This window comes from Falco naumanni, chromosome 1, assembly GCF_017639655.2.
Source record: "Falco naumanni isolate bFalNau1 chromosome 1, bFalNau1.pat, whole genome shotgun sequence".
NCBI classification, from domain to species: domain Eukaryota; kingdom Metazoa; phylum Chordata; class Aves; order Falconiformes; family Falconidae; genus Falco; species Falco naumanni.
The window spans coordinates 25,775,391-25,797,293 of record NC_054054.1 but is presented as its reverse complement, the minus strand read 5'-3'; the positions used below and the strand labels follow the sequence as shown (position 1 = coordinate 25,797,293).

Here is a 21,903-nt window from a genome sequence, read left to right as displayed (position 1 = left end):
TCCACACAGAGCAGTGCAAAAGGCCCTTTTTCAGTAAAGTGTTAAGCACCACATCAATGTGCTATTTTACAAGAAATCTTGAGTAAACTCCTTTCTGCCACAGTTGCAGATGAACTCATGTCAAAACCTGTTTCTTGCAGCTCAGTTTTGATCACATTCACATAGTATATAATGAACACAGTGCATTCCAGGAGCTCAGAGTACTTCTGTGATCCCGATACACTGCTACGGTGCTGCAGCCCCCTCCTCCATCCTGCTGCTCAATTCCTCTTCTTGTGGTGTACCAACAATGCCCTTAACTCCGTACGTTCACTGGCACCCTATTATGATAATTACAGGGCAGCTCTTCTAATTATCAGAAACTCCCTCCTTCCTGCAAAGGAAGTTCTCTTTCCATAAAGGCACTGTCTTCTGCTAGGCAGTACAGACCTTGTATTGCAGACATTTTGGGAGCTATAGACTGAAAGCATGTGCAACAAACACTTCGGTTTTACATAGAGAACACTACTTGGTTCTTCAAGGTAACAAAGTTTTTATCTGTGACAGAAAAACGTTTAAAACCACACAAAAGTCAAACATTTGAAAATTTTTAATCAGACTCCAAACTTCATGTGATTGTTGAGAAGCTACATATTAACAGAAACTTGTTAATGCAGTTTTTAAGCCTGACAAATTTTGCTCAAGCACTCATTTTTTGACCAAACCTCCACAGGGCAAGGAATCTACTGACCATGATTCTGCCTTTCCATTCCTGAAGCACCTCTGCATAAGAACATGATGGGACATCCCCCTATACAGAGGTATCCATTTCCCAGCAATGGGACAACAGTTCCTGCAACAGCTGGTATATATATCTCATGTTTTATGCTACGCTTCCAGAGTGTGGGTTGAAGGTCATCCAGTTTTCATCATCCCAGTGTGCTGTCACTGCCTTATTTGCTCATATAGTGCTGCCTCATCGCACTAGTCGCTTCAAGCCCCAAGCTCAACAACAGCATTCCAGCTACCAGGAAGACATTGTATGTCAGCTGTCCCACCATCCCTGGCCGTCAGGCTGTCAACCAAAGCCGTAACACCTCTGCGAGCTCACCGGCCCGAACGTGGTACCAAGCAGCCCTCTGGCTGAACAACTGCAGTATTAGATGGTAATAGCCATACATATACACATTCACATTTTTCTATATTGATATCTATGCTTCTGTGTGCGTACACATGCATGTGTATATTTTCATTAAAGCGTATTCCACAAGTCTCAGTTTATGAACACAAGGCTCTGAGACACAGCTCCATCCAGAAAAGCAGTTGACAGATGTTGCCTGCAAGCTCAAGAGCTTGGCATTCCAAAAACCAAAAGCAGAAATAGCTTCCTACTTCTAAAATAATCCATTTCTACACACATTTTGGAGTTCAATATTTCTCCATGTCATTTTAAGCATGCAGACAATGCATTCCAAGGGGCATGCCACTGATCCTTTTCCCACTGCCCACACAAATTCCCACTGTGTAACAATCTGAATATCAGGGCTAGTTTAGACAAGAAGCACTGCTTTCTTCCAGTGTCTGCTCCTGAGGCAGTGCCGTGAAAATAACAGCTATGAATCACATACCTCGACCTGCTAATTGGACTGTTAGCCCTGCCGATGAGCAGGAACCCTCCTCTTAACACCAACTGCAGTCCAACTTTGCAAAAAACAAACAAACAAACTAACCAACCAACAAAAAGCAAAAAGCACCTGAGACTACTTGCAGCATCCAAGACACTTCAAGTTACTAAAGTGCTCTGGGAAAGATAAATGAAGGCATACTATAGATTTCTGTGAAAAGTTTTCTTGCTTGGTAACAGCTATGCTCCAGACATACCCAGGTGCCAAAGTGAAAAAACAAAACCCAAAATAACAAAACATCATCAATCTGGTGTTCTTGCTGGTAATGACAGAACCACTTACATTGCAAAGGAAAGTATACAAATGTCAAATGCACAGATTACTTCATTTTTTAGTAATTTAAAAATAATTACATCAACTGATGCAGTGTACAGTCATAAACGAAACACACAGACGCCAATGATGCAAACAGGTACTAGTATTTTTATCATGAAGCAGTAGGAGAGCTTTAACCCCAGCAGAGTTCACAATCCGAGAGACTTCAATATGTCAGCTATACTTCCTCTTAACAAGGAAGATCACAAAAGCTTGCAACAGTGCAAACACTTTATGCAAATTTAAGCGCTACAGGAAATCACCCAAAAAAACCACACAGGAAATCCCCTCACATCAAGGCAACAGCCAAGACAGACAAGGGGGTGGAATACAGAGGAACATAAAAATATCAGTCCCAAATCGGCATCTTTTTCTTCTTTTAAATCCCAAGAAGCATTCCCATGGCACTGACCTCTGCAAATTTTCCTCACAGTAGTAAAGTTACTATTCATTGAAAAGCCTTAACAGGAATTCTTAGCCATCACCTCTGACAATGCCATCATTCCCTCCTGGCCTGCAAGGACCAGCAAGAAAGCCTGAACTAGTAAATGGATAGACATTTCAGCTGTTTGGGTAAAGTTCTCTAAATTTTGACAATCCTATCCTCTGTAAAGCCTCTGCTGTCCTCTGCATCAGGGAACACCCCTCCCTCTCAAGGAGAACATATGAAAGACAAACAGACTTAAGGCAAACCTGTGTGTGTTTGTGTGAAAGCAACAAACTAAGATACCGTTAATTAGCCTTTTAATAGGCAAACTTCCATAAAGTCCAGAAGATGTCATTTTTCTTTTGCTACAGTTGGCAGTGCAACTTCTTTGTGAGAACATCCCAGAGAGAAGCTTGGATCAAGCCCTGCCATACGCAAAAACACTCTACAGACACCTATTCTGTCATTCCACTATAAAGCACATTTTAAAAACTTATAATTTTATGAGCCTATACAGACTTCAAAACATTCCTTTTCTGTACAGAGCAAACCCATTCCAGTCAGCTAGAGTACTACAAGCCCTGTGCTGGATTTTCAACTAAATCTACTACAGACAACTTCCAAATTTCAGTGCTAACATTGTAGTTCTAAATTTAAGCAAAATTTGTGTGACAGCTGGCCAACTGAGATGCTCAAGCTTCAATCTAGCCAACAGCAAAAGAAACAAAGCTCAACATCCTGGATTGAAGACAATCATGCTACTCACCCTACCTGCTTCTCAGAGTATCCAGGTCACTTGCTATCCAAAGCTGACTATTTGAATCACAACATTGCTTCTGCACCATCTTCTGACTGTCTGCCTCAGATATTTTGCTTCTAGAGAAACAAGAAAACCACCACCACAATTTCCTAATGCAGATGCAAGCACATCTATTTGAACTATGTTCAAATAGTTTGCAAAGTTAATTCCTGCAATATTCTTTCAAGTTTAAGGTAAATTAAGGTAAATGAGATTGAAAGCTGATTTATTTAATGCTTACTCTCAAAAAATAGGCCAAGCATTTCATATACTCTGTAAGAAATACATCTTACGAATCCAACATAAACCACTTTATTTCTTAGGGTAAAACTGATCCCTTCTTTACCCCATGCTTTTGTTAGAAGAAATATGAAAAACCTCTCTATGTTTCTGTTTTGAATCAAGCTGCTCATCACCACTGTACTACTTGTATTTAATTCAACTAATACTTACCTTCTCTCAATAAGGGAGAGCACAGAACACGACTAGATTGCAACAGTTCAACTAATAAATTGTGAATATCAAAACATTAACCTTTTCGTTAACCTCTTTTCACCTCCAGATTCTGAAATCATGTTGTAACAGAAATTAGTCAAGAGTATTAAACAGGTCCTCTATCTACACTGATAGAAACCAGAAGTAGAAAGTTATGGTAAAATTTGGCAACAAGTCACAATCCACTGGGCTTTATTCACAAAGTCAATTTCTAGGGCTGTGCTGTCCTGCAGACACTTGCTACTGGAGCCACTAAAAACCCAAGTTAAATGTAACACAGAGGGAAGGGTACTGTATTTTTTTTTTCCTAGCAAAAGGCAGAGCTTTCTTCTCACAGAAAGAGCACAAGTATTTGCGTTTGAAGAGACCAATCTGGTCTGCTCCCAGCACTGGTGGGGACCAGGAAACACTTCAGCACAACACAGAGTTGTCAGTTACCTTATGCAGTTTACTGTACAAAGTCAGTACAATTTGTTTACAGGCACATCAGTAATAAAAGCAAAACAGCATTCTAGTTCAGTGCTCATGGAATCATCTTCCAGCCTGGGAACAACACTATTTTCCAACAATACAAGGATCTTCAAGTTACTTTTACTTTGGAGATGTACAATAATGCCATCAATCCATTTACTTTCTTCAAATTCCTTCTTCCTTGCACTTTTGCACATCCCAGTGTACTTAAACAAGCATGCTTTCTCTTTATAGAGCATGCAAGTTTCCTTTGAACAGGCATACAAAGTCCAGTCAAGTATTGCTGTTGAGTTTCATATCCAGAGCACATTACACCAATCATAACTGCAGCCCTAGCTTGGCATTTTTAGAATCTCCCTAGCTGGCATAATCCAGTTATAGAATTAAAACAACAACAACAACAAAAAAAGAGAGAGAAGTTTAAGAAATAAAATACACATTTCCAAAGCCAAGAAATGCTCATCAAGAGTGACAGCTGTTCACAGGGGCAAGCAAGATTTTTCTCCAAGACACAGAGCTTCACATCACTAATGCTTCCCTTTCCAAGATTCAAGAACAAATAGAAACTCACCCTACCAACCAAATTGAACACTGGTTTTATTTTGGTCAAGGTCAAGACAGTTGACGAAACTTTTATATAAGGGATTACGCTGTGTAATCTAGGCCAGAACAGTTAATTCTATTTCACTGTGCCATTAAACTTCTAGCATCTCAAACTTTAGAATGCTAGGCATCTCATATTAGTCAAGACATAACTAAGGTGATGCCTTCAGGCAGGATGTGCTTCTTGCTCAACTTTTCACAAGAAAGCTTCTCAACTTGTTGAAGACCTTGATAAGACACCTGTAACAAGCACCCACTAGCATGATTTAAAAAATAAAAACCAAAAAACACCACACACCACCAACAAAACAAACTAAAAAAAAATTGAAAACAAAACCCAGCAGTTGTATCTTCAACATGTGGAAAGGTTTTTCCCCATCCCTCCTGACTTTGTTCACTCAATTCAGCTGCATCTGTAGTTTACTCTGAACTGAAAACAGAACAAGTTTGAAAAGCAGGACGATGACATTATCTGTGAATACAGACTAAACAGAAAAATGAAGTTACCCATTCTACAGCATGGACATGAATTCAATTCATTTTATAGACTGATTTCAAATGTCATTTGCTAAGCATTTTTAATGCACACAACTTTTTTTTAAAAAAAGAATTTGATTTTAACTCCAACGTAACAAACGTGTGTCCAAATAAATGCAGTTACAGAATGTTTAAATCTGTGAATATAGATATGTTATATACTTAATATGCAACCACCACAACTTTTTTGGAACTGAACTCCACTGTCATACTGAATGGCTACCAATGAATTAAAAAAAATCCAAAACCACACACACACACACTTTTCTTTAACTACGTCTTATTTGCTCTGTAGTTTGACTTTAATTTTCATTTAAATCACAATTAAAACAGTGATTTAAATATGGAAGCATAAGAGTGCAAAGCAGAGGAGGTCAGAGAATGGATCTATAACATCACACATGAATAACTGACACACCAAATACCACAAAGCTACCATTGCACAGAACCAAGGCAAAGCACAAGGCGCTCAGCTTCAGCAAAACGCCTAGCTCTACAGCATCTTGGAGAAGTGCTGCCTTTCATTGCAACAGAAACAAAAGAGCAACCAAGCAGCGCAGAGATAAAGCAATTCACAATACTAGAATCATTTCAGACTAAGGTAGACATCACAGGAAGATTCGCTGGTTTACTATCAACCTTAAGGCAGGGGTTCCCAAACTTTTTAACCAGGGGGCTGGCGCACGGATGAAGGGGCAGGCAGCCATCTGCGGCTGCTTGGTTTCCCCCCCCCAACCCCCGGTGGGGAGGGTCTGTAAATACCAGGGGCTGGACTGAGGACCCTGGGGGGCCGTAGTTTGAGGACCCCTGTCCTAAGGCATCATACACATAATAAATTAGCAAGGCAAAACCCCTATCTCCTCACTGCTAGAAAGTCTATGTAGTCTCACGCACATCTTCATATCCAAGTGTAATCACTAGTGAATTCACTGACCATTTTTAATACATAAGCATGATGAAAACTGGATTAACTGGCTGGAATTATTTCTTAGAATTATCTGATATGAATATTTGAGGCTATCAGTATAAGGTTTCCAGTACCTCATCTTCTTTAGCTGTCTGCAAATACACATTTAAACTCCAAAGTGTGTATCAAAGGAGCAGATATAGACCTGACATATGAAGAACAGGGGACCAATAAACTTTAAAAGCAAAATATTTGAGATTCGACCTGCTTACACCAATAAATAGAATTTTTAAATATTTTAGGTACTAATATTTCCTTGGTACCTGCATGGGAGCAGCAGTTCTTAAAACTATCTGATACATGTTGAACACACCCGAATACTTTGATTTCCATACGAAATATCTCTTTATTAGGACTGCTATCTGAAATATTTTACATCATTCTTATGTGGAATTTGTTCAGCAGTAATAATTTCAAAACTTCACACCATGACATTTGACAATTTAAGAGGAGACATTGAAAAACTTCTGAACAGTATGAGCAGCTTGATCGTTTTAAATAAACAAGCTATGCTGCAATGGCAACAGGACTCTGAGTATTGGAGTCAAAATTACCAAAATAATTTAATACCTCCCATACATCTTACATGTTTCAAGGTAGAGTCAGTCAACAGTGGTAATTCTGAACGAGACAGTTATTCATTAAATGGACCAGTCAGGAAGCTTGTGTGTTTCTGGGTTAGCCTCAAAAAATGAAAGCATTAAGACCCAACTAAGACCACCTAAACCCAAAGATGTCATTCCACAAAAACTTCACCTCACAAAGGCAGCTATATAATTCAATGACAGCTTAACAGCACAGCAAGTCATCAGGAAGAAGTAACAGTCCATTTGATAGAGGCAAACATTTCAAGAAAGCACAACACTGGGAAAGTAATACTCTTAATTCACAACAGGAATTGGAGGAATTTGAAGACATCTACATGACTAAACCAAATTAGATGCAGCACGCAGTGTTTTGTTTTGATGAGTTTCTTCTATATGGTTACACTGCTTTTAGAACTACCATAAAAAAAATAAGCTTCCTTTTCTAGCTTCAGAGCACCTAAGGAATCTCTGGATAGCTCATTCCGAGAGCAAATAATCCTCCTGCTGGTTTCACAAGTTCTCATTAAAAGCCAAGTGATACTACATAAGTGATAACTCATCTAAATCGAACCAAGGTGAAGGTCTCAACTCTACACAGACCACGCTACTGAGCTCTGTGGAGAGACAACAGGGCTCCAAAGAATGCAATTACTTCATTTCTTATTTTTCAAAACGTTTTGTTTTCCTGCACATCATGTACAAAACAGAACCAATCCCAGGTTTAACACTGACACGACAAATCTCATTTGCGCTTCCTATTCTTGTCTCATAGAACACATGCTACATGCAAGTCAGGTCCTTATACAAGTGTGTCAGAGTAATTCAGTGCCTTATATTCTTTAATGATCAATCTGCTCTGTATGCAAGACATCAAGTTCAAAGCCAAAAGTACTAAGAGGAATCACCTACTCCTGTGTCTACACTGCTGCAATCCAGAAGAGCATTGGCTCTGACAGAGTTCTTCAACAGCACAGACCAAGCCCATAAACATTTAGCAGCTGCATAAAGATTAGCTCCAAGTTTCATTCCTCCATAGTTTGTCTCTCCAAACAAAACCGCTTTCATACAGTTTCATGAAAGTAATTCACTAATTATCCAAAACAACAACAAAAAATTAGCAACAATTTCTCTAAGTAAAAGCACATACCATTTTTCAACCTACAAAAATCAGAAAGGACGTAAGAACGTCATATTAATCACTGACTTTTACAACTTTTTTATTTCATAAGTAGCAAAACGCTGCAATAACAACTCATTAGAACTGCTATTGAAAGAAAAGATGCAGATAGTAATCACAGTCCAAATAAATTTAAAAAATGAGAAGTAGAATGACTTAGCACAACAGAACACGAATCAAACCAAGAATTGGAACTGTTCCTATATATTAGTATGTAACTCTCATAAAAGACTTGTGTGTTAAAAGTTCCGAGACACCACAGGAACAAATTCATCCATTAAAATAACATGGTAGTTTGGAAGCCCAACATACACATTATTCTGAATAGAATCTCCTGAAGTCCTTGAATATCAGAATTCCTTTAATATTTTTGTACACAGCAATCAAGGCATAGCGTATTACAGAAGCAATGCGGAAGGAACCATGTTCCAAACTCTACCTGTATCTCTTGTATAGACCTGTTGCATGACTTGGAGCTAATCCCTTCATCTTCCATGCATCTTCTGTTGTTTCTCCCTTTGCATAATAATGACTCTCCCTAAGGGGATGTGATGTTCCTCAGATCAATACCAGCTTTGACACCTCTTGAAGACAAGACAAAAAAATGCTAAGAGGTGTTCACGCTCACATGAGCCCACACAATCATTTCTTCAGTATTTTTACCATTTGCATCAGAAGTAGCAAGGCAGACATAATGAGAATCAAGGCTAAGGCAAGACACACTTTTTCAGGGAAAACACTGCAAGTTAGCAGCCCCACAACAGACAATGTTTAACACCTGTGTTAAAACACCTGTGTTCATGTCACTCAAGAACAAAGCAGCATCCCTTTTGCTACTCAAACCAATGGAAATATTCCCCATTCAATTAAAACAGACCCCTAGGACCAAGTAGTTTTTATTTCCAGTTGTTAATCTGTACCTTTCCGTGCATTTTCCTCCACCCTGCTTCTGTTCAGAAACCCAGGTTCACAACTGACTTCACCCATACCCAAGACATCCCACTGCTACTAGTAAAAATAACTTAGACAAGCATGAGCAAGGAATGCATGAATCAGGAGAGGAAGGAAAAGGTTCCTACCTTCTTAACCAGTAGACTAACACCCAAGAGACTAAAATCCATTCCCAAGACAACCAAGAAAGCTGTAGAAGAGGAACTCATTTTCCTTCCTTGTCAGCAGCCAGATAATGATTAAGAGAAAAAACAAGAACCTAGCCCTTCAAGAGACGAGGGGTTTCATGTTCACCACCAAACTTCCTCAGCTGGAGAGGAAAACATAGGATAAGCCACCTCTACTGCAGCAGAACAACACACTAGAGATGAAGTGACCTACATCAGTGTGCTGCTGTTCAGCATCACTGGGACCTTCTAACTACCCTCAGACTTCCAGCTTAAGGCATTAGTAATAGGCAAATACTCCCAACATTTCAGGAAGCTGCTGTTCATCCAGTATATTCACAGTTTTAAAACTAAACCTATAAAAACACAGGAGGAAAAACTCCCATTTCAAAACAGATGCCTGCAAATCTAGTGATTTCTTAGGAAAAGGACAGTATCTCAAGCAATCAAGTTACAATTAGTTGACCACCATGTCCAAGCTCCTGCTTGGTCCCAAATGCAGAATAAAATTTATTTACTAGAACCACCACTCTTGAATTCCACATTTTGGCAGGCATGGAGCATTCATAGTGTCAGTTAACACAGCTCTGCTCACAAATAGCAACTTCAACTGTGGCAACCTACTTATCTAGACCATTACAGAGGCAAAAAATAACCACAACAAGTGAAATATGGCCCAAGGTTAAGAAATCAAACAATTTTGAGAATGAAGGCTTAAAAAGAACATTTAAACCAGAACAATGCCAGAGACAAGCAACACAACTTGACCACCTCGAACAGTTTTCCTCCAAATCAGAGGTGAAATCTATTTAGCAAGAAGACATTCATCAAACAGCACATGTGCACACATTTACAGCTTAAACATCTACAGCTAGGAAGATGTCTAAGTTCACACAGTTAATTAACATGGGTATATATTAAAGCATGCTCATTCTTCCCAGATGCGAAAGGAAAGTAAGCCTGTAATTACAATGATCCATAGAGACCAAATCCCATCTCTGGCATTAGCTTCGGTTCTCTATGCAAAGAGGAACTGTACAAATACTTCCATATGGGTATCATACTAGTTAATGACTTGACAGCCCTGATATTACACTCACAAAAGCCCAGAGAAATAAACACCCTCTTCTCAGAATCACTGGTTTCTAGTTAACAACTGTCTGAAAATGCATTCTACTTTTACTAGCTAACAAAGTTTTTTATTTTCTACATTGACATGCAAAGTACCAAGATCTAATTTTAAAAAAGGAAAAAAATAAACTTTCAGTTGAACCAACAAAACACACACACCCAAAATAAGATCCTGCACAGCTTCTTTTAAAGTCAGGCCAAGTCTTTCACAGACAAAGCTAACATATCCTCTATTATCACATACTGCCTTACCCTCTGAGCATGTCCAGGAGTTTCATAGTAAATCTATATGCACACATAACCCTCTTTTATGACTACAGTAACATTAGTATACTTCAGCAGAACACATTCGCAGGGGGGAAGAAAACAACTAGATGGCACAAATATTTGTTACATCTGTCTTCCGTCAAAATTTGGCAAAGGAAAGAGGGTTTGAGCTTGTGCATCGTATTAACATGATATACTGCTACAAATCAAGTTGCTTCTCCTGTACAGCCATCTGATTCTTGGCCACTATCCCAAAAACTTAGCTCAGAATTACTAGATTCCAAAGTACTTGCTCAGTATTTAACTACTTCTGGGCACACAAAAATTAAATTGATAATCATTCTGTTCGTTTTCAAGAATGTAATGTGCAGTTTACAGAAGTGCAACATTATATGTTCATAGACACTGCAATGCAGAAAGGGGGGGGGGGGGACGGGACGGGACACAAAGCCTAATAACTTGGCATACAAAAAGCATTAGACCACAGGTCCATAAGAGCCAGACTTGCTCTTAGCTGTCCAACACATACCTTTGTCAGCCTACAGATGCTTCCTAACCTCCTAATTTCTCCATCTCTGTACAAGAGGCACACAACAGCTCTGGAAAGTACAGCGAGAATGACCAGTCTCCCAAAGTTACCACCAAAGTTAGTCAAGACAACTAGTGTCCTGACTAACAAAACTGAAGTCAAAGCATTCATTTTGTGCACTACATTACACAAAAAAATGGTATTTTTACCTGCATGTTGACGTAAAACTAGGATCACATGCAAATACCCAAACTGCTTCCTGGTTAGTTTTCCTTCTCATTACAGAGAGCACAGCTACACCTTGTAATAGGCAAAACAATGCTCATGTTTCAAGTTGTCTGCTGCCTTCATTCTGCTTGAAAAGCCCAAAGGTAACTCCCAAGCACTACAGCATAGGCTCCCTATCTTTCATCACCCAGAGATCAAAACTTGGTTCAGCATGTCACCATCTGCCATTCTGAAGCTACACATGAAGCTCTTGCATAGTCCCAATAGGCACAGCTGCCTCGCTTCACGTGTACTAGTGTATTATACTTTTAGCCAAAATGAAAATCAGGAAGTTTCAAGTACTCATGCTGCCTTTTTCTCCCTTTATCTTTTGAACTCGAACAAACCATTTCTGCAACTTAAAGCAAAACTGTTTGAGACAGAATAGGCTTGACCTTTACTATTACATGTGAACATCGATTCAGTAATGTGCTCTGAAAAAAACTGACATGACCAATCCTGACTCAAATTCCTCAAGTTATCTTTCCAGACAACCTTCCAGCTCATAATCTACCTGAACAACTGAACTAGATTCCAGCTGAAAATAAAACAGTAGCTACTGCAAAGAATGGCAAGTCACATGCTACGTAACCACTAAACTAACGAAGAAAGCCAATAATGGACATGTCAGCTTGCCTCATATGAGGAGGTTGCCCTGTCACATAGTCATGACAGAAGTGGTCCTGCACCAAGTACATTTCTAACACCTATCACAAAAATAAGCACTTCTGCTGTACAATCTGAATCTCAGGGTCAAAAATTCAGTCCACACCACCTTTAAATACTTTGTAGTACTAAAGTTAACTCATCCACTACAATGACGCTTCTCTTCTGTTTGCCTCTTCAGAACAGCACAACAAATGAGCTATATGTTCACATGAGAAAAAGCAGTGCAGGTTGTACAGCAGCACATTTAAGAATTTACAGCAGCTACCGCAGTTGCAAATCCTCAACACAACTTAGTCTAAAGACCTAAAAATCAGGGCATGAAAAGTTAATTGAAATGGGGCTTAACAAAGCATCCTAGAAAGGCAAGAATCTTATGCACATCAAAGTTATCTGAATTACTTGTTGAACTGCTAAGACACATAAGGTAGAAAAAAAATACCTACAACAAAACTTTCAAGACCATACTAATTTTAGGACTGATTTTGAAGAACTTACTAAGTCTCTTTCCTGGAGAATAAGCACTTCAACCTTTAGCACAGTTGTGATGTTGATCAAATTTTAAGACTCCCCTTCTTAGACAATTAATTGAAGAAAAAACACTGGGAAAAACACTTGCACTAAAAATTAAGCAGTATGACAATCTACAAATGTACAGCATACCATCTCACAAAACAGGACTTGCATTCTTCTCCATTAAGGTGCTAGTTTTCTTAGGCCTCAACTAGAACAGTATGAAAATAAAGGACCAATGGAATAATAAACGTCATCAAGTACTTTCAAAGACTGCACACTCAATTTAAGCAGGACAGCAGAGCTTGCAAAAAGCTCATTCCTCCATTAGTTTGCCAGTAATGACTCCAAGAGGTTGCAGTGTGAGACAAATTACAAAGGAGAGTGAATTTCCCATTTTATAAAGGGAAGATTCAAGATTTTCACTTGTCCTCCCTATTGAGATGTCCCTCTTCACAGAAAGCTATGCTTTAACCATCATACTAAATACATGAAGCAAATGTTCTGTTATACAAACACTTTAACTCATTAACTTCAAAGCAATCACCACCTGATTGGCTTTTCCCCCTACCTCCTATTCCTAGATACAAGGTCACTTAGAAAAAACAACAGCTTCCTAAGATACAGCACCAGAAGACTCAACACCATACAGCTCCCAGCTCATCATTTTATCAGCTAGAATGATTTTTAAAACACACAGTATAAGCAGTATCACACAACTTCTTTCCACATGTACTAGGGCAAAGGAAATTGAGAAAGTTACAGCACAACAGCAGTCATGTGTCATGTTCAACCCCTCCTATCCAAAGTTTCAAGACATAAAAAAAGCTGAAGAACAGACTATTGCCTTTTCTAAACACAGCAACACTACCTACCGCTACTTCACAGCTAGGTAGGGTACTTCTAGGAGCAAGGCGCACAGGGTGCTATCCAGTTTCTTCCATGTATAGTCTCTGGCATCTCACCTCCACTTTTGTAAGCCATGCACTTGCTGGTGGGAGGGTTGAAATGGAATAGACTTCGCTGAAGTAATGACAAGAGTTTTGCTCCCTCCAAATACAGTCAGCCTAGTCCTTCCCAAAAAAAGGGGGGAAATACTTTCAGGGGCAAGATCATCACCCTCTTGTGCTATACCCACAGCACGCTAGGACATTCCTCATCTGTAACTAAGGTTAACATCTGTATCCTAAGCAAATGGCAATTATTGGCTAATCCTGTGAAATCTAGTTCAGTAACGCTCGCTCACAGCCAGATTAGTATTCCCAGTATGTAGCAACAAAGAAACCCCTAAAACAACAAAAAAAAACCCCTCATGCTTGATTCTAGGACATTTACTTCAAGGTTCTTTGCTTAAGGCGACTCCTAGCCCCGTAGCACTGGCCCAGCATCTAATTTTACAGCTGCCTGCTAGCCACATAATGCTTTTATCACAAAACAGGAGTACCCCATCAGAACATGCGAGCTCCAACTCTTACTTTTTCTGCAATGTATAATCCCCAAATGGTCAAAGCTTTACATTCAATCATCTCCCTTCTTTTAGTAGAGGACCAAGTCCCACCTTTTTTTTTTTTTTTTTTTTGAGGCACTTCTAGCTTAATGAACAAGATGAGATATGGACTTCTGTCTTTTTGGTGGAATACTTCCAATGGGACAAATGTTTAGTGCCTCTATAAGCTGTTCCCTTAAAGGAAGGGGGGTGGGGGGGGGTGGGGAGTGTCAACATGGGGACAAACAACAGGCAACTACTGCCTGACACTGAGGTTACCTATTTCTCTGTTGGACTAAAAATAGTCCAATTAAGAAATAAGGAAGCATCCAGACACAGTACTCATTGTCCTAGACAACAGGAGAACAACTACCCTGAAGAACCCTTTGAAACTACAGCACTCTAAACACCAGACCAAGACATGCAGGACACCGGATGAAAATTTATCAGTGGTACCACTGTGGGAAAACCACTACAGAGTACTACTATTTTATTTTTTTTAATAAGATGCAACAGCATGTGCCCCATGATTCCATTAATCAATTCTGAACAGGAAACAATGAAAGCAGTATTATGGTCATCTTTCCATACCCACAAATTAGCTTCCAAACCAAGCCAAGAGTTCAAGAGTGAAGCTTTGTACATTTCATGTACAGTCTCCTTTTTTCTTTTTTTTGTGGTGTTCTGTTTTTTTTGGAGGGGAAGTTGCTAACTCTTACTTTCCTTTTCACTCTTCCCAATGTTAACTGTTTTGCATTGACATTTGAGATCAATTTAAAGTGATGTTTCATACTTTGTCACATTCAGTTTGTTGCAATGTCTTAACTAGAAAGTCTTTTTCCAATATTGGAGTCACCATAACCAGAGTTCCCCGTGCACCATCTGTAACTTTGAAAAAAAGAATTCTCTGTATTTGTCATATTTAATTCTCCAAACTTCAGCTGCATTGCACACGCTCTCATTCAGCAAGAGGATACAGAAGACGAGGCCTTCATTCTGCCTGTGTCTTCATTTCTTCCACACACTTCTACAGCTCGAAACAGCTAAGAATTCATTTTCTACAACAAATCTTAATCAAAATTGATTGCTCCCCCCACCTCCGAGTAGTAAAGCTTAAAAAAAAAGTACCTCCATCCACAACATACTGACCACTGACCATTAGGGTATGAAGGCTAAGTAGTCACCAGAAGAGAAGTGTGTTTAAAACAGAAGAAACCATCTAACAGCCTATAGCTAAAGCACTTCAACCTTTAAACCTGCTTCACTACAAAAGGATGCAGTTGCTTTAGATAGCATTATACATATTTATGCAAAAGAACTAGATTATAATGCTACATACTTTTGCCTTTAAAATACCACAATAAAACAATATAATCAAAGACTACAGAAAAGCAATCTGAGGGCAACATCTGCATCAACACAGGAAATCTACTGAAGATTCATTACTGCAGTCTAACAAGGTAGTTACAGCTTTGAGCCTCTTGGCACCACTATTGCCACTCACTCTCGTTACCAGCAGCCCAAGTCCTTTGCAAAACCAAGAGCTAGCTAGCTTCCCAAGACAACTTCGATGCAAAATTTGGAAGGTGGGGGGAATGCGTTTAAACAGTTTGAATTTGACAGACATAATGCTATTAATGCTAACAGCTAGTAAAAAAGCACATCCTCATCACACCACTAACAGAACATTATATATGAAATGGGCTTGTTATGTTCGATATATTAACTTATTAACTATGATTCGTGACAACCTAAAACTGCACTATGAGCCTCTTAAAAGTAAATGGTATTTCATCAGCACTGAATAACGGGAATTACCTGAAAAGCTGAAGACCTTCAGTTTTACTGAGGGTAACTGAGAAAACGAACAAAAAGAAAAATGCCTTATGTAAAGGGAGTAAAAAAAAATAAGTGATTGTTCCCTCCTGCCCCCCCGCAAGGAGATTTGTTAAGTATTAATAATAGATTGCAATATGACTAACAGAACATGAATAACATACAATTACTTACTATTTATTTTTACTAAGTCACAGGAAAACCTGACTGTCAAGAAGTAATTCCTACAAAAAAAGCAACTTTTTCATTTATGACCTGTTGCGGTCAGTCTGGAGCGCCGAGTGCTACACCAACACTCAGTCACCATGACCTTCTCGCCAGTGACCACGGACACACATCTGCTCCCCGCACGCACACTGTTAACCCAGCTGCTTCCCAACAGTCAGAGGACTTCTAAGAGTATCATTTCCCCGGCCCCCTCACTTCCCTAATACCTCAACCAGGCAGTTATGTCATCTGTTACTTTCTTCTCCTCTAAGCCTTTTGGGGTCCTCCCTACTGAACAGCTCCAACGATGGCTTTGAAGACTTCTCCCAAGATGCAGTAGATTTACACCGCCCCAACTCTTTTATCAGTTCTAATCTTAGGCATCCATACTTAAGAGACCACATAAAAGCTGTAGAAAACTTTATTTCAGTCTCAAAACTAAGGAAGCCAATTTGCACAACACCCAACTGTTAAAACTGTACTCCCCCTGTCCCCAAGCCCTTAAGGGCTATGAATTTGTTTCTGCAGGCTACAGAAAGAAGAAAGGATAGCTATCTATAACAATCTATAGGGACTCTTTCATTATGAGAAAACTTTTAGTAATATGCTAAATTGCGCCAAGTGCCATAACATTTTTCTCCTTTGCATTACATATGTGGTGGTTGTGTTACATCACCAATTTGTTCAAGAGCTTATTTCCTTTTTTAAAAAAACAAAACAAAACAAAGTTTCTATCCTGCAACCAGTGCTGCAGAGAACCAACCTTCCGTCAGACCACAATCACTCTAAAGGAACTCTAAGCAAGGACCACCCATATTTTAAGCAACTGGGTATGCAGTTGGCTAAGCCCTGATCTCACTTTCGTAAGCCAAAGATTAAATACTACATTCTAAATATTAAGTAACAATTCCACTAGTCTACTAGAACTTTTTTCCAAATAACAATGAAAACTTAAGTACCACCTATAGATTTCTATTATAAATAGTAATAGTACCTGCACATACATGTTAAAACCAATCTTAAATCTTCATCTAGAAATGCACATAAGAAGTGACAGTTTACAAGTACATTTATGCATGAACTAGTCTAAGCAATACACAGATGTATGAGCGACAAAGATAAATTACTTTGCCCACAACATCCAAAGCACTGTGAGATTCAGTAACCACACAGTATAGGGGACTATCCCCGCGCTCAGTGATCTAGGAGGTGGATTATACTTTATACATTACAACACTGGCTGCCACCAACTAGGAAATCAACACCACTCCGTTTCCCCCATGTGCAGAGTAAAACTCAAATATGGCTGTTTTGATGATGGCCCATGCCAGCATGTGTTAAAGTCGTACAACTAAGAAAGTCTCACACACTCTATGACTGACTGAGCTCACACAACCCTTCTTTAAGATCCACTGGAGGCCCAACAACATGAAAGTCCAAGTTAGAGACAAGAATTAGAAGTCAAGCACCCTGCAACAAGGGGGGGAAGGGATTCCCTACAGCACAAATCGCTTGCACTGCAGCTCCACTCGTGACCCCGCCAGAAAAATACTACATTCCAGCCAAGAAGATCATGTTTTTTATTTGGGGGGATTTGTTTGGGGTTTGGTTGTGGGTTTTTTTCAGATTAGCTGACAAAAGCCTGCTGCAGTTAAGCCTCCCTATTCGAAGGTGCCGGTAACCGGCCACGCCGCCTGCAAGCCCGACGGGTCTGCCGCCGAAAACCCCCGGCCCCACCGGCAGCTTGCTGCTCCCGGGCATCTCATACCGATTTACTCGCGACAACATGACAGGAAACTCCAAGCCACCTAACGAGCCCCAGGCACCAGCCGAAACAAACAAAAAACCAAACAAAAAATCCAACAAAAGCCACAAACAAAAAAAAAAACCCAGCGAAACCCCCTTAACCGGCTTACAGCGGGTCAGCAGCTATCCAGGGACGGGGATAAGGACCAGCGGCGGGAGCCCGGCCCGGCCAGGAGCCGGCAGCGCGGCCCCGCCTCGCCCCGCGGCCGCGCTCGGCCGCTGCCGCTCCCGCCCCGTACACGGGCGCCTTGCCCGGCCCGCCGCGAACCCTCGCCCCGTTACCTTCCGCCAGCAGCTCCTCGGGGGTGACCTGGTAGCGCCCGACGGCCAGCACCTTGCCCAAGGCGACGCCGCTGCCGCCACCGCCCCCGCCGCCACAGCCGCCGCCCGCCGTCCCGCCGCCGCCGCTCCCCTCGGACTTGGGCATCCGAGAAAACTTCTTCATGGCGAGCGGGGCCGCGCCGGGCCCGCAGGACGGGCGCCCGCCGCAGGCGGCTGCCCGGCCCCGCACGGGACAGGGCGGCCGAGGAAGAAGCCGCCGGGCGGGCGAGGGGCGGCGGAGGCGCCGCGCCTGAGGCGAAGGGCGGCCGTTGCCCAGCGGCTGCCGGAGCGGGGAGGGGGCTGCCCCGGTTCACATGCCGGCCGCGGCCCCCGCCCCGCTTCTCCTCACCCGTTCGCCCGCCACCGCCGGCTGCCCGCGCCCGCAGCGACGCCCGCTCCGGCAGGAGGAAGGACGAGGAGGAGGAGGAGGAGAAGGAGAAGGAGGAGAAGAAGGAGGAGGAAGGGGAGGGGGGGGGAGGGGGGGGAAGGAGGAGGAGGAGGAAGGAGGCGGGCACAGCCCGGGCACAGCCCCGCGGCGGCCGGGACGGGGGGAGGCGGCCGGGAGGGGGCGGGGGGGGGAGGGTGCCGCGCTGCCGGGAGGAGCCGCCTCGCCAGTGTGCGGCGCGACGGCGCATGCGCGGCCCCCGCTCGGTCGCGCGCGCACAGGCGCGCGCTGCTCCCCCCCGCCCCGCCCGCGTCGGCCGGAAGTGAGGTTGTCAGCACAGGGCGAGCACGTGGAGCGAGAGCTGGGGGCGGGGGTGGGCGCGCGGCGGCCGGTAGGAGTTGCAGCGGCCTCGCGCCCCGTACTCCGCCTTCCGTGAAGCGCCGCGGGGCGAGCGGGCCCGCCGGGGGCTCAGCCCGGGCCCCGGCCGCCGGCGAGGCGCTCACGGCGCGGTACTGCCCCGGCCAGGTGCGCGAGATGCCGAGGGGAAGGGGTCTTCGGCTCTGTATGTGCTGCGGAGGCCGGCGGTGGCCTGTAGACCCTGTGAGGGGGTCTGTAGGGTGCCTCCAGGAGCGGAAAAAACTGTAAAAAGCATTGATGACATCTGTGAATTCCCAGCAGTGGGTCTGCGTGCGTGCTCTAAGCAGAGCTCTGGGGGTAACTGACTGGAAATAAGTGGCAAAAGGCTGGATCTGTACAGGAAAACATTTGCTGTAAATATCCCACTGCAAAATATCCGTGGACATTTTCCCCATAGGCATGGACAAAGTAACCCGAGGGATTTTCCAGCATGAGGTTCATTTCACCTGTGAGATTTTCAGGAAAATCAAAACTGTTTTTGAGAAATGGTTTCTGGACCTCCAGAAGCCCCGTGTCCGGTGGTCCCTGCTTCAGTTTGTCATCTTGACTGGAGAGGCCCAGAGCCACAGCAGCCAGGGAGCCACTGCCTCTAAGGTACACTGTTAGCACCGTGCTGCTAGGTGGCAAATGGGAATGTTCACAGTTCCCTCCAAACAACATTGGGAAACACCCTTCACTTTCAAATCACTTACCCCAAATTTCCAATTCAAATTCACATTCAGACTGAAGTCAAGTTTCAAACTGTCCAAAATACCAATGGCATCCAGTTTTTGTACCTAAAACAGTGTTTCTGGTCATTCAAAAATCGTGAGAGATCGGAGTCATTGAAAAGGTAAATTCATCCCAAGCCTGTTCTCCTGTGTGTCCCCCATGCAAATACGAATGAGGTCCAATTTTTTTTTTTTTTTTTTACCCTCACCGAATGAAATCACACAGTAAAGCCAAAACTGATGTGGGATCTCCTGTCAATCTCTCGTATGAATGAATGAAGCTGCATTTTTGGCATCTCTAGTGGGGAATTTCACAACACAGCCTTTCATGCCAAGCACCTAGGTTTTGGATGGGTATCAATTGCAGACATCAGCTCAGCAAAACCTCTGGAGAAGTCAGAAACTTAAATCTTTGGGATAACAGTTCAATGATCAAATTACTTTTGGCTTAATCATATTGCCTTACTTTTAGTAACAGAATGACAATATTTCTCTATTGAAGTGACAACTTGTCATACACTGAAAGCACTGACACAGCTATTGCGTTAGTAGTCCCCTTTCTGTAGTCATTGCCATCCTTTCAGTAAAGGGAGATCAGTTTTTCAGCAGCATAGAGAGACTAACACACAGTCTTCCTTAGAAGAGAAAGGTGTTTTGACTGCAGATGAAAGGAACAGAGTACTGTGAGAGGAATGGCACGATCAGCAGCATTTCATTAATGAGGGCATTCTTACAGTGATATATGCCTGTGCTCCTTAATATATGCTTGTAATTATGTCTTTGAGAAGAAATGCAGCTAGGCTAAAAGCACATAAGTTTAGTGCCAGTGAGTAACACAATTTTTCTCATCCTCAGTAAAAATAACATTTTCTCAAAGTCGCTGTGAGAGGGTAGGGTTGGCTTTTAGGTTAGCTGGTTATTTTTTATTTTGGGGGGGAGTCTCTATCCCTGTCAATGTATTTTTGTTCTTTTTAAAGTAAGAGATTGAATTATTGCTTGAGTTATTTATAAGCCAGACAAAAGGAGCACTCTTGTTGTACTGGGATTAGTGCTACTAATCTCTCTCTTGGCATACTAGAGGACGTGGAGGTCAACTACCAGGCGTCAGCAGTAAGTAGGTGTATCAGTACTGCACACCAAGTTGTGGTGATGAACGCGTGGGTGGCCACCGAACTTAATGCAGAAGCTGCACTGAAGCTGGGATATCAGTTATCATTACAAGGTGGGTTTTTCTGTACAATGCTTTTTTCTTAAACCTTCAGCCCAATGAATCAAGAAATCATACAAGATATTCAGCTTTCATTATAAAAAAAAAAAAAAAAAAGAGCAATAAAGGTCAGCTGCTGCTTTTTATGACTATGGAGTAAACAGTGATCTAGCACTGCACGAAAACAGGTGAGAAAACAGAAAAGTCCCAGTCATGTGCTGTATATGTCACCATCACATGGTACATCTTGCTTCTTCCTTTCCTTTATTGCCTGGGGTCTAAAATGCTGGTATGTTCTTCCATTTAGTTTTTCATAATTGTGTAATGACAGATCTATAATGGCATGTGAATTATTCCACTTACTTTCTTTATTCAGCCCATAATGGGCATCTGGAAACTTCTTTCACAGTTAGTTTCACAAAAGCAAACCTCTGAAGTTTTTTTTTTTAATACCACAGTAAACTGTACTCTCAGCGTCAAGATAGCAGGAGTCATAGCTTGTGTCATAGCATGCAGCCGTGACTTCATTTCAGAGTGCTTGAAATCTGGGTCCCCCCCTGACTCTTGGCTGCTAGACAGCCTTAAGCATGTTGCTTCACCTCAGCATATGAAAAGGTTTCCCACCTGTAAAATCAGAATAAGGCAGCTTCAAGTACACTGTTTCACCTCCATATATGAAAAATATTCCCATCTATAAAATTAGTGTAGTGATTATTTACTCCATTGCAAAATACTCTGAAGATTTATGGAGGAAAGCTCTAGGTGAGGATACTACTTGAAAATGAAACATCAGATATTTCCTGTGTGCTTGGAGTTTGAAACATGATTTTGTCCTCTTTAAACTGCTGAATAATTCAATTGTCTTTACCTCGATTACTGGTTCTGAAGCATTTCACTCCTTACATCTCTCCCTACTTGTAACTATTTCCTCTGTACGACACATAAATTGGTTTTAAAACAATCTCATGAGAATAAAACAGCTTCCTGTAAAGGTG

At 41.8% G+C, this 21,903-nt stretch overlaps 1 protein-coding gene across 6 annotated transcripts in view; it reads right to left on the bottom strand.

The window, feature by feature from the left end:
• BMP2K (BMP2 inducible kinase) overlaps positions 1-18,532 on the bottom strand; it is a 65,878-nt gene extending 47,346 nt beyond the window's left edge. For 5 of the 6 annotated variants that reach the window (XM_040586848.1, XM_040586877.1, XM_040586859.1 and 2 more), the window contains exon 1: positions 18,151-18,532. In XM_040586848.1, coding sequence (XP_040442782.1) covers positions 18,151-18,313 — 163 coding nt within the window. In that variant the 5' untranslated portion in view covers positions 18,314-18,532. Of the gene's footprint in view, positions 1-17,978; positions 18,002-18,150 lie in introns of those variants that run through there. The other variant, XM_040586887.1, reaches the window with a different exon arrangement.
• Between the last annotated feature and the right edge of the window lie 3,371 nt (positions 18,533-21,903).